General features: G+C 42.1%; 1 protein-coding gene across 1 annotated transcript in view; it reads left to right on the top strand.

Annotated features, from left to right (window-relative positions):
- The first annotated feature begins 371 nt into the window (after positions 1-371).
- The window catches only part of C26H7orf50 (chromosome 26 C7orf50 homolog), a 61313-nt gene continuing 49308 nt past the window's right edge, over positions 372-12376 (top strand). Inside the window, exon 1 of the mRNA XM_061560202.1 lies at positions 372-757. Coding sequence (XP_061416186.1) covers positions 611-757 — 147 coding nt within the window. The 5' untranslated portion in view covers positions 372-610. The remainder of the gene's footprint in view (positions 758-12376) is intronic.

A 12376-nucleotide genomic window follows, 5' to 3' on the forward strand; every position in this document is an offset into this window, starting at 1 on the left:
TGGCTGCAAAGGATGTAGACACTACTCTTAGGTTTTTTCGGTAAAGTCACGTAGGTAAAAATACATAATAAAAAGAAACAAAAATTATAGAAATAAAAGAATAAATCACGATGTTTCGGAGTCTTGTGTTGCCTCCGAAACGTCGTAATTTATTATTTTATTTCTATTATTATTTCTATTATTTTTACCTACGTGACTTTACCGAAAAAACCTAAGAGTATGAATCATTGCAGCCACGAAAGCTTCAAATCTAGATGTAGACACTGAGTGTGCACTCGCGACAAAGAGCTTCACCGCTCCTCGGATTCCGCCCTCCGTGCCACGCAAACCACGTGACGTCGCGCGCCCCCCCCCCACACGCAGTCGCCAGTGCGCGTGCGCGGGGACACCCAGCTCGCTACTTCCGGGTCGCGCGCCACACGTGGTTTTCCCGCACGTGGCTGCTTTTCCATTGCCAGAGCGAGCCGCAAGCGAGCCGCAAAGGAGCAGCTTCGCCTATCCGCCTCTCGCTGTGCAACAAACAGCAACAGGCGCCGTGTAAAGACTCGCAAACCTAAAACTACTCTCCCCCCACCACCACCTCCCGCATCACTCGAGCCGCGCGGCCACCATGGCCAAGGGGAAGCGCGAGAAAGCGACGGACGTCGGCGAGGTGACGAGGAAGAAGAAGAAGAGGACGCTTGACCCCGACGCCGAACGGAAAGCCGAGGAGAAGCGAGCGAGGAGGAAGACGAGGGGGAAGGAGCTTCCCGCCGAGGTACCGTGGACACGCCCCTCCGCCAGACTCGCATGCGTTGCACGTGGAGGGTGGTAGTAACGCGTTCAGACGTGCGCTTGGCAAATGCAACTGCAGTTACTGTACAGGAATGTCGCTGCTCCTGTAAGCGATTGTGCAGCAATATTGCAGCGCTGTCTGTGGTTTTTAAAATGCACGTGTTTCTGGTGTTTGTACGTACTTCATTATACACGACATTGTGTTTTTTTTATGCCATGCTTATTCCTCCGTTCTACCATGAAATGGGATCCTTTATGCAAATATTCGTGATGCAGCGTTGGCAATGGCTTCCAACAACACGCAAAGCGTGTAAAAAGCACTCTGACTTTGCGTGTACATATCATGCAAAACCCCTTCAGCAGTTCCTGAGGCAGTGCATTGTGCCCCTCTTGTCAAAAATCTCCCATCAAAACACATTTGAGCAAATGTGACCGGACTGATAGGCAGCAGTGATGCAGAGATACAACAAAACGTACGCTTAGACCGGTTTCGTTAATCGTGGCGCACAAACACCTATGAAGACATTCATCAGTAGCACTGCCCAAAAGAGTAAATCCTCATTGTGGACGTTTCGGCCAATGGCCCTTAATATCTCTTCTTGGTGTAGGCAGTATCCTGATTTGACTGGATAGAGCCGCAGCCTCTCCCCAGTTTTCCCTTCCCGCACCCCACACGTTGCTTGCTTTACCTTACCACACAGCGCACGGCCTTACACCCCCCCCCCCATATTAATATCTCATCCACCCAGCCCCTCTCCTTACTCTCATTGTCCCATATTATTTGCTCAGTCCAATAGTGTAATTAGTTTTGTACATTGAATATTAAAATGTTTTGGAGGTTAGTGACACTGACATATCCTTGTTCATTTTCCTGAACTGACGGATAGTGAATATCATATGATGACGCAGGTGGATGCTGTTTGGGATATATACAACGAAAAAATTAAGACCTTAACAATTAATTGTGGGAAAGTACTATAACGTACATTTTTGGTTTCAACATGTTCTTTTATTTCAACCGACGTGACTTTGCCGAAAGAACCAAAGCGTATGGATTCCTGCAGTCACAAAAGCTTAAAATCAAGATTCAACATGTTATTGATGGTAATAAATTAGTGATCTGATTTTTATTCTCATTGAGGACTCATCTGGGAAAAATGAAGTTATAGCTATATCTGTTTAAATGAATCACTTGCTTATGGATCCTGCTTCCAAAAGTCAGTGTCCTGTCTGAAGCGTTCGATTTCATTCTATTGATTTAACTTCCAGCTCTTGCTCCGCTAATATCAAGTTAATCGGGAACATTCAACTTCAGTTGACTCGAGTTGACCTGATTTCTCCCAGAACTCGAGTACATGGACAGCTCCAGTCGAGTTTCTATAATTTTCTGAGTTACTAAATTTTCAGAAATATTTACGAGTAAAAGGTTCACGACATAAATATTGTTATTGATAATTAGTAGAATCACATCTTCCCAGCCATCGACAACCTTTTATATTCACGTATTTAGTGATCTACCGTAGTTCTACTTGCCCAAAATTCTGATGTTGGGAATTCAGCCAGCCTGTGAAACCAGTATTCTACCGTTATTTTAAACGGGTCATTGTGCAACGAATGAAATGGGGGCCTTGTTCAATGTCCCCTTTGTAGTGAGGTACCTGGGTCCCGCAAACTTATGGACCCCCTTTGCAGTTGCACTGCCTGGACACTCCGTAAAGAGATCAATTGGCTTCCACTTGGAAATGGCAGCCAACTCAAACCTAGTGAACGTGACCAGACGAGACCTTGTAGCTGATTGTGAGTCCGTGTGTTCGATTTAATCCCGCTGTGTTTTGCACATCCACCACCACCCACCTCGACAAAGAAAGATCACGTTCAGTCTCTCGTATTAAAAAGATTATTGTCACGCCCACATTTTTGTTATCACTAAAATTCATTGTACATCAAGTGGGGAATCCAACTCGGATGAAAACATAATCATCATGATCCATTTAAGGAATGCCCAATCACTCTTATAATAATGTAATTCTATATTTCACGGATATAAATGAGAGATTTCCATTTAGTTATTATTTTGTACTGATAGCAAAAAAATAAATTAAGTACTGGAGAATTTTAATGTCAATGAAAATTCTGCACATTGTTATGGATATTGCTTAAATAGATTACCCTCTTTTATTCCCGGTGATGTTTTATTTTTTCATGGTTTGGTGTTAAATATGAACATTTGAAATATCGTAGCATTTTAAGCACCTTATAAATGCACATTTTATTCTCATGGCACAACTAAAATGTGAACACTTTCATATAAAGTGTTCACATTTTATCACTGAACTCCATGATTTAACTTGTGTTTAATGCTGTCCAGTACATAATACCGAGCTCGAATTTTTTAAGTATACATCTATACATGTGTAGTGAGCGACTTCCGAGACACGTCCAGTAGAAGGCTTCTTATTTATTAAGAGCACACTGGGCGATACACTTCGTAACGCAGCTACGCATAGGCGATCCTAACACGCAGCCCATCTCCGTCATACACTACGCTAGCTGTTCGACTAGCATAGCGGCGGCGACGGAGATGGTCTTGCAGAAGAACAGCCACGTGGTCGAAGACGAAGAGATGACGACGAGCAGCGATGTAGCCAGGACCCGCAGAACAGCCCCGAACCTTTGGTTCGGTCCCCCTTATATCTGCCCGGCGCTGCCAAGCTCCACCTCTGGCCACGCCCCCTTTCTAGAAGCTTCGGGCTGGTTCCCTGAGCTTCTCGACTGACTCCGCCCTTCACCTTTACCCAGATACGCCCTCCTTATAATAAGGCATTATGTAATGCAGCCATAACCGTAATTACCCCTACAGGCCGGCAGGTGTCACCCTGTCATTACCCATGTGTATTGTAGTAAGAAAATATTGTACACATACAGTATAGTATTTTATTCAATAAAAATATTCAGCAATAGCGCTGGAAATCTGTCATGCCAAGAAATAAGCTGCTTTGCAGAATTTAGCTGATGTTAGGTGCAATTGGAAGTCGCATGTTAGTGGGTGGATTGTTTTAGCCAAATAAATAGCTAATTTGCTGTTTAGGTATCAGAATACAATTTACATTTGGTGTATAGTAACTCATGCGTACATACAATACATGTATTTTTAAATCCTTTATATTAAGTTAACTTGCTTGCTTGCTTAGGACCGTGCAAATCTTTCGGTCGTTTTTTAACCCACTTCCCGTGATCCAATCGAGCTGACATTTTCCACACAGACTCGTTGTGCGTGACAATTAATGTTCGTGAAAATTTTGTTCCAAAATTTTACACTTTTTAGCACAAAAATATATTTAATTACCAATTGCTTAATGCTGCCATGCAATCATCTGACCCATAGGTGGCAGCCATCGCAAGCCAGAGGACGAGAGGACTCTAGCCGCCACGCATATAAAGGATTTATAGTGAAAAACTTTGTTTTTACGGGTTATACTTGTTATTTAACCAGCAAACACATTGTACATTTTATGACTAATGCTTACAGGAAAGTGCATTTTAAACCTTATACACTGATTATCCAGTGATGCCCTAGAGTCTTGAAAAGGCAACACACTTTGGTGATTATTTCCAGATTTCAGCCCTACTCTAGCATAAAAAAACAAGCAGCGTTGCAAGGGTTTGAGCATTGAGTTGGCACCACTGAGATCGTGGATTTGAATCCAGCCAGCCACTTGTGATTATTTAATCAGGTTCTCAAGTGTAGCGAGTTGATGTTCTCAGCCTGTTCACAACAACTACAACACATAAAAACAATATTGAGATAAATAGTGTTTTTTATATTAAATTTGGTAAAATTACAGCTCTGAGATTGAAAAATATCACATTTACTGCCTTGCAACAGGCATTTCTCCGTAGCAGAACTTGTAGAAAAGTGCGTTCCCGACGGTGTACATAACAGAGGTCACCTGTTTAAATTTTGGAGGCAGTTTTACATTGTCATCTTCTTCCACTGTTCTCTCTCCAGCACACGCGGTTAGTGTCGTGCAAGAGGTTTAATGGTATAATGCCTATAGCACAATTGGAGTAAAAGTGGGGAAATTATTAAATACATAAACACGTTCAAATGAGTTGAGGTACGGTGAAGAAATTATACAAAAATAGCTATTGAATCTATTAAAATTACGTAATGTTATTCCGTGTCGACATTAACACAGCTTTTCATGGTCTTGTCCTGCTAAACGATGTGTCTTAACCTCCAATTCTTATTGAACATTTTCTGTTGACTTGACTTTAATTCACCAAGAGTACATTCAAGTACAACAGAGCCAATGTTTGATCTTAGCTCACTTTATATTTGTTTTTGTATGTCAGTCCCTCCAATCAAGATCACTGGTTCCTGTGCTCCCCCCACGCATCAAATGCAACCGAGGTTTCTAAGGCCGCATTAGAGTGGGCACACGTCCACACCTCTAGTTAACGCGATGTTAGTAACGATTTTTCTTCATGGTGTGTGTTTGTATGTTTTGTCACTGGAACGTACCCGATACTGCAGCCTGTGGCCCCTGGGAAGGCTTGCAGGGGGGCTGCGACTAGCAGTTTAGAACTGCTGCATTAAAGGTAACATCGTGCCCACAGCATGTTCTTGAACAAATATCCGGGTCATTCACTGCCCCTTTGCATTGCCTGGCTAAGCACGTAATGTCGTTTTTCAATAGCATCGGATGTGTTCAGTGAACCTCAACAAGCTCCATAAATGATGGCTTGTCAACATGCTCCAGTCACGGGGTTACAATCGAGAAACCATTTTTTTATATTGTAACAGTACATTCATATCCACAAATGAACCAGCATACGATAGCTGACTCGTGTAATACATTTCACATGTTGTAACCCCTTCATAACGGAGCTTTTTAAGCCAGCCAGTCATTCACGTGCAAGCCAGGCATATATTGAATCACATGTACGCCAGGCAAATGTGGAATAGAATGACTTGTGTTTTGCGTACGTCTCTTGAAATAGAACACATGCTATTTAGTTACAGGGGTCTTTTAAGTGCAAGATAAATCCAGACTGAGATGGGATGGCTATGCACTGAGAATGGGCTCAGGTGATGTTGTAAAGAAAGTCTTTGAAAAAGAGGAAGGGAAAATAACCGTTGGGAGATGGAATAAAAGTAACTTGAAGTGTTTCAGAGAAGTAACTGGGGTAAGTTTAACAAAGAAGGCAATGAAAGGGGAAGAAACTGACAAAGAAATGTGACCCCATATAATAGGAATAAAAGGAAGACGATCTTAACTTCCAAGTCACTCTGACGTACACTATTGTATTCACGACTGCCTTTGTTGTGAACATAATAGTGACGCAGTAAAATAATGAGCGGAGCTTCGTTTCAGCTGGGTGTGTCCGAGTTGGCAATCCAGAATGTTTCTGCCCACGGCACACCCCACATCCATTTACTGCTTGCTGTGGCTATGACTATCCTCGTCCTGTGCAACCTCCAGACTACCAGTGAGCTGGAAGAAATTGACTAAGAGCGCAAGCCCTGAGTTAGTGGTTAATGAAGAATTATAAATAATAATTTCAATGTTTGTATTATACTTTAACAGATACCACTGGTCTTGGGCAGAACTGGCTTAGTCGTGACCTTGTGTAAGTGTTTGAGTGTGCCATGTAAACAGGAGGGTTAATTCTGCTGCTATGAGATCAATGCTGAAATTGATCCAGTTTATTGATCTGTGGCTAAATGAACCTGAGAAGTTTTATAACCTTTTCATGGTTTTGAGTGTCTAAATGGTAAAGATGCTTTGGATGAGTGCATCCAATTGAAATCTCTACGCATTCCAAATATTTAACATCAATTTCATTTGTGATATTTCTCCAGCAGCAATGATCTATCCACTGCTAGATGAAGGCCTCTCCATCTCATATTGCCTTAAAATCGATCTGGTTAATGACTTGAGCTAATCTGATTGCTCCATCTTAGCAGTCTATTTCCCATTCCCTCCTTTGGCTACTACTCCATTAATAACCAGACACCCATCGGCCATCATCCATGTTCATTCTTGTGTCCAGAATGTTTACTTGTTAAAGTCTATACGATGTGCCTTATTTGTGGTGACCCATCATGCACTCCTGCCTGTTAGTGTAATTCATCGCAAACCTCTCTCCATGCTTTGTTGCATATCTTCATTTTTTGTACGATTTTCGTTTTGAATGTCCTTAATTTCCATTTAATGTCAAAGCAGGAAATATGTACTCGTTGAAAAACATTAGATAAATGTTTGTTTCTCTTTAAAGTGAAATTAAGTTGTTCAAAATCACTCTAGCTTGTACTTACAAGCTTCTTCATTTAGTAATTTTGTTCTGTTTGCCTTCAATAATTGTCGAAGATAAGCATGTTTTGTGGTGTTTTCCAATTTAGTCTCTCCAAAAAACATTACATTTTTCAGCAAACTTGTTTCTCCGTGTATTTACACCTTGCCTTGTCTTATGCGAGTTGTGATGCTCAGATTTGTGCTGACTCCATAGGTATGGACAGTGTATGAAAGTTAATGGAAAGAGTTGACAGCACAAATGGCTTGTGGGAGAACGTTTCAGATGATAGGAGCAACAGAGGAGAAGCAGTAACCTTAAACAAAGCAAAGGTTGACTTGGGGATTTGACATAAGGCCTTGTTGCTGGAGCTCAGAGCATGTCAAGAGGAATAGAGTGACATTAATGGGGGAGAAATTATGAAGATATTGCTACATTGCCTGGCCCAATCACGATGGGTGACCACCAGGGATTGTCAGATGTTGTGGGCCTGAAGATCCGAGGTGTGTCCACTTGTATGCCACCGTGCCCCTGACTGGCAGCTATCACGCAGCTCGGCAAAATAAGTGGCCAAGGTACGCAAATGAATAAATATCGGCCGTTCTATAGGATTCGGGGTGGGGGGGGGGGGGTAAAAAGTCCTACTAAATGGATGGCCCCGAAAGGCAACTGCTCGTTCATAGGAATGACCAAACTTCCCAATGTCAGGGCCCTCGCCCATTTAATATCACCTGGCTTATGATTTGGCATAATCATTATTAAATGTAATTAAGACGGACACGTTGCGCTTTACTGTTTTCGCTTCTTCATGTGCAGTACTGTGTACTGCTGTAATGTGTTTCGTTTTGTGTGTTTCTTGTAAATAATCCTGCTTGCTCACATGCTGCTGTTGGCACGCTGCTTTCTTTAATGAGATGCATTCATCCACTAGGGGGTACTAGAAGCAAGGCTTTAGTGTTCTGGTCATTTTTCAATTGAATGTTGTGGAAACAAAAATATGGTGCTGTCATCGACAGCCAGCCTTTTCCCTGATGGAACATTAAATTCACAGTGCGTCCGAACATATACATTGCCTTAATATATTCCTTAAATTAGAAACGTGTGTTATTTTTCTACAATGCACTTCGTCCGTCAACCCGCCAAGACTTTAATTCTCAGCTGGAAACACTGTCTCGCCGCTGAAGCCACTCGTTCACAGCACACATCACGTTGACACTTTGTTTTTACTTAGTTGCAGAGGAATTTTTCAGGCACTCGGTGGCACGTATGGATGTATTATGTTGAACTTATTTCGCGCATCGTACATAGCCAACCGTACTAATCGGAGGTGCAGGGGAAGGACAACAACCTAAACACAAAAAGTCGTTCTAAAATAAATTAGTTTTCATTGCGAGCATGGCTTTCCTCTATTTCTTTAGCTTTTCCCTGAAATTTGTCCAGATTTCTCTGGATATTTATGATATATGGATCTTTCAGACATCTTATTTTAATAAACATCCTTAAAATAATTGTCTTCTAATACTACTATGAAACATTGGCAGTTCGTAGAAGTAGTTTATAGTATGTTCTGCCACATTAACTTTTATTTTGGCACTGTCTCTATGTCAGGCCATGAACATTTAAATCACTTCTTGTACATGGTCTAACGTACGCATAATACAACGATAAGGATACAAAACTCTGTCAAAACGTGGAAAACAAGAACATTTGTGGTTGAGGTCCAAGAGCCTTCTCGGACATTAGGGAGTGCTGTGTGGTTTTGGATAATTGTACAACATTTTTAGTTTCATGTTGTTCATGATGAAGTCGCCTAGACTCTGTGGTAGATGCTCATGCCTTTGGTGATTTAGGGTAGAAAATGATTAATTGCTTTATTCAAACAAAGCTAATAAGCATGTTTTTTGCATGGTATAAAGTAGAGCAACGTGCAGTGCTCTCTTTGTTCAGCCACAAACCATAATGTTTAACAAATTGTGTGTCATTTAGTGGTAATTTGAGAATGGTTAAGTTATTTATTAGTATTCCTTTAGCTGCGCTTTCAGTTGCTTATAGTTGATTACAATCATAATACAACGTGTCATGTCATTTTTCAGATTAATAACACCCAGCACTCAACATGCAGCTAGTTCTTTTTTTCGTACACAAAATATAGTATATCAAATTTTGCTCAACATGTTTTAGTTCTTCTTGCATTCAGTGAATGCCGTTTGGCTTTAGTTTCACAATGATGCATTCTGTGGTGCATTTGCCATTCCACTGATGCATTCTGTATTTGTGTCGGGTTACGTTTAAAAGACTGTGACCAAATCACACAGAATGCATCCCATCGCATCATATCTTAGAAGCTAAGGAGTATTGAGCCTGTGCAGTGCTTGGATGGGTGTTCCCACCATTCGCAACCTGGAGCTACATGGCGGGCAATGCAACAAATTACATTGTTGTACTGTACTTCTATGCACCAAACTTTATCTTCGCATCCTCAATTCTTCACTGAAGTATGGTCAGATGACCACTATGACTTGAAAGATGTGTGGAGGCCCTGACACAAAGGGCTTTGTGTACATTTATAAAGTCTTGTTATTTTTGCTCAAAGTCATTTCCTCCACCAGTTGAGCACGTGGTAGCGCTTATCTTCTTTCATACAACACTGAGCCAGTGATGGTAATTCCACATTCCTGTAGCGGTGGCAAGTATATCCATAAGACAAACACTATTGACTTCCCTACAAATCGCTTCTCATTTATAAACCCCCTGAGGATTTTTTGTGCCGAGTTAACCCCTGACCAGGATTTGAACTCGCATCCTTCCGATTGTTCAGCCCAAAATGAGCTCGTGAGCGGGTCGATCTCTAGCCGAGTTAAATGAGTGTTTGGTTTGCGCGTGTTGGGGAATGGTAACGTAATAGCTCGCGCACGGTACTCTTACTATGCCAGAAATATGCTTATATTTGTCATTCTGCAACCCAGTGCCACTTCAAATTAACATCGGAGTATGCTCACCTGTGTGTCCCCCCTCTAAAAAGGTGCATATCATGTTTAATGTAACTAATACTTCCTTTTATGTGCATAACAATTGACCGTTGATGAAATGTCGTGCTACATTACATTAACGCTCTTCAACGTAAAACAATTGCATTCCATACACACACGTGTTACTCAAAAGTGCTGTTTTAGAAGGAAGTGAATACTTTGTCGACCTACATTGGGGCACCTCCTTCACCAGCCTGCGCTGGTCAACTTGGTTATGAAGTACGGTCAAACAACCTGCGTGACCAACACGGCATTGGGCGGCCTTCATCCAGCAGCGGATTGACAAAAGGCTGTGAATGGCATGTCTTTGCGTTGAACGTGCGCCCAAGGCAAAATACACAGCAGGTCCTGTGCTAAAAATATATCAAGCATTTGTGAGTGTGGCCGAGTTTTTCGCAGAGCAAACGCCCATGTCATGTCAGGGTACTGATGCAAAACCACTCGAGACCTGGGTTTGCCCCCCTTCAGTAAAAAGTTAGATGATCTCATTATGGGCTCCAGAGTGGAACAAACACTTGACTCTGCAGCTAAAAGGGCACTCGCTCTCATTCCTCTAGGGCAGATAAGAAAAATGTACTGGGTATGACGCTGGGTCCGCATTTATTGTCTCGTGTGGCCTCATTACAGGGCTAGCTACCCCCAGCCAGAATGTATCACTGATGCTGGTAAATAACAAAATATTTCAATAATTTACTGCTGCTCAGTGCAGTGGGGCCCATGGACTGGTTCAGATATCACTCGCCACTGATGTCAGTCGTGGCTAGGAATCAAACTCCGGTTGCTGTTTTCTTTGTGCAGTGCAGTAACCGCTGAGCCATCTCTTCCACCCAGCTGCTGTTCGTTTTGGAATACGATTACATGAAGTGTGGCCGTCCAACAGCCACCTGGAGCGCATTCACAGAAATGTTAAAAAAGGAAGGTGTCGCTCATGTACTGAATACCCAACCAGCCAAAGAGATTGCATGACGTCACAGAGGTGTTGAGTGAAGCCGTGTAGTGTTGAGGGAAGCCGTATCGTGTTGAGGGAAGCCGTATAGTGTTGACTAAAGGCTATGCAGCATCAAAACCAGCGTCAAGCCGGGAGCATAGGTGCCGTTTTCCATTGGGAGAGCATGCAAACATTTAAAAATATAACATTACGGATTTGCCCCTCCCCATATTTTTAAAGTGAATTTGCTTCACTGACCTCGCTATCATGATCGAGAAGTGATGTTGGCCTGAAGCTGACAGTTTCAACGCTACTCTGTCTAACATGCATGAGTTGGTTTAGCACGTAGGCTTTTGCGACCAATATCCATAACAGAGGTTTTTTCGGTTAGAACCCGTAAATATATAAATGTGTCATTAAAACCCGCCACCACCCGACACAGCCACAAATCTGGCTGTCGCCTGATGAAGCTAGTTGTAATTTCTGGTGAAATGTCGTACTCAGTTTGTAAATGTTGTGGCTTGGCTCTCCAACACACCGGTGTGCTGTACTAGTGACGAATTGGCATGTTCTGTTTACGTGACAACCCTTACTAGTTGGCTGTGTCGGGTGGTGGCGGGTTTTAACAACACATTTATATATTTACGCGATCTAACCCAAAAAACCTCTTATGGATGCATGAGTTGACGCATACGAAGATGGCAAATAAAAGAAACTCGTCTGTGTGAAATATTTTTCAGACAAACTAATCACATTGTCACACACCATCACACAGCAGGTTAATTTTTACGCACACTTCAAGCAGCACAAACTAATAATTTTTAACAGTATGAGGCTGACAGGCATGATACATAACTTTAATTAATGTGGGTTTTTTCTCCCTTTGTTCATATGACGTGCCTAGGAGATTGTGGTAAAAAATGTATTAACTTGAGGAGCTTTGGGTGTTACTCCCTTCTTTATGTGGTGGGTTTTCTTCAGGTACTATTCATAATGGCTAAACGTTCAAATGCAAGTCCCCTCTGGAAAAGAGTTGACCCCCAGTGTGGCTTGCTCGTATTTTTTGGAAGTAGTATTCGCAAGGACTGAACAAATTTCCCTGTAAATCAGCTTCAGTTGTAAACCCAGGTGTTGAGAAGGGTACCCTCAGAGACACCATATTTCAAGAAACTGTAAGTAGTATCTTTATTATTTTTACACTTGTGTTTACCCATTGTCAGCCTGTAATTTAAAATGTTCCAGATGCTGTTGTGGTGTAACAGTTAGCACCATGGATTCCAATCCATAAGTCGATCTCCAGACATGGCAGTTGATACAATGGGCAAGTTCCTTACATCCATCCCTATTC

The sequence above is a fragment of the Lethenteron reissneri genome, chromosome 26 (genome assembly GCF_015708825.2).
Source record: "Lethenteron reissneri isolate LAM-NWPU_2019-01 chromosome 26, ASM1570882v1, whole genome shotgun sequence".
In the NCBI taxonomy this organism is placed as follows: domain Eukaryota; kingdom Metazoa; phylum Chordata; class Hyperoartia; order Petromyzontiformes; family Petromyzontidae; genus Lethenteron; species Lethenteron reissneri.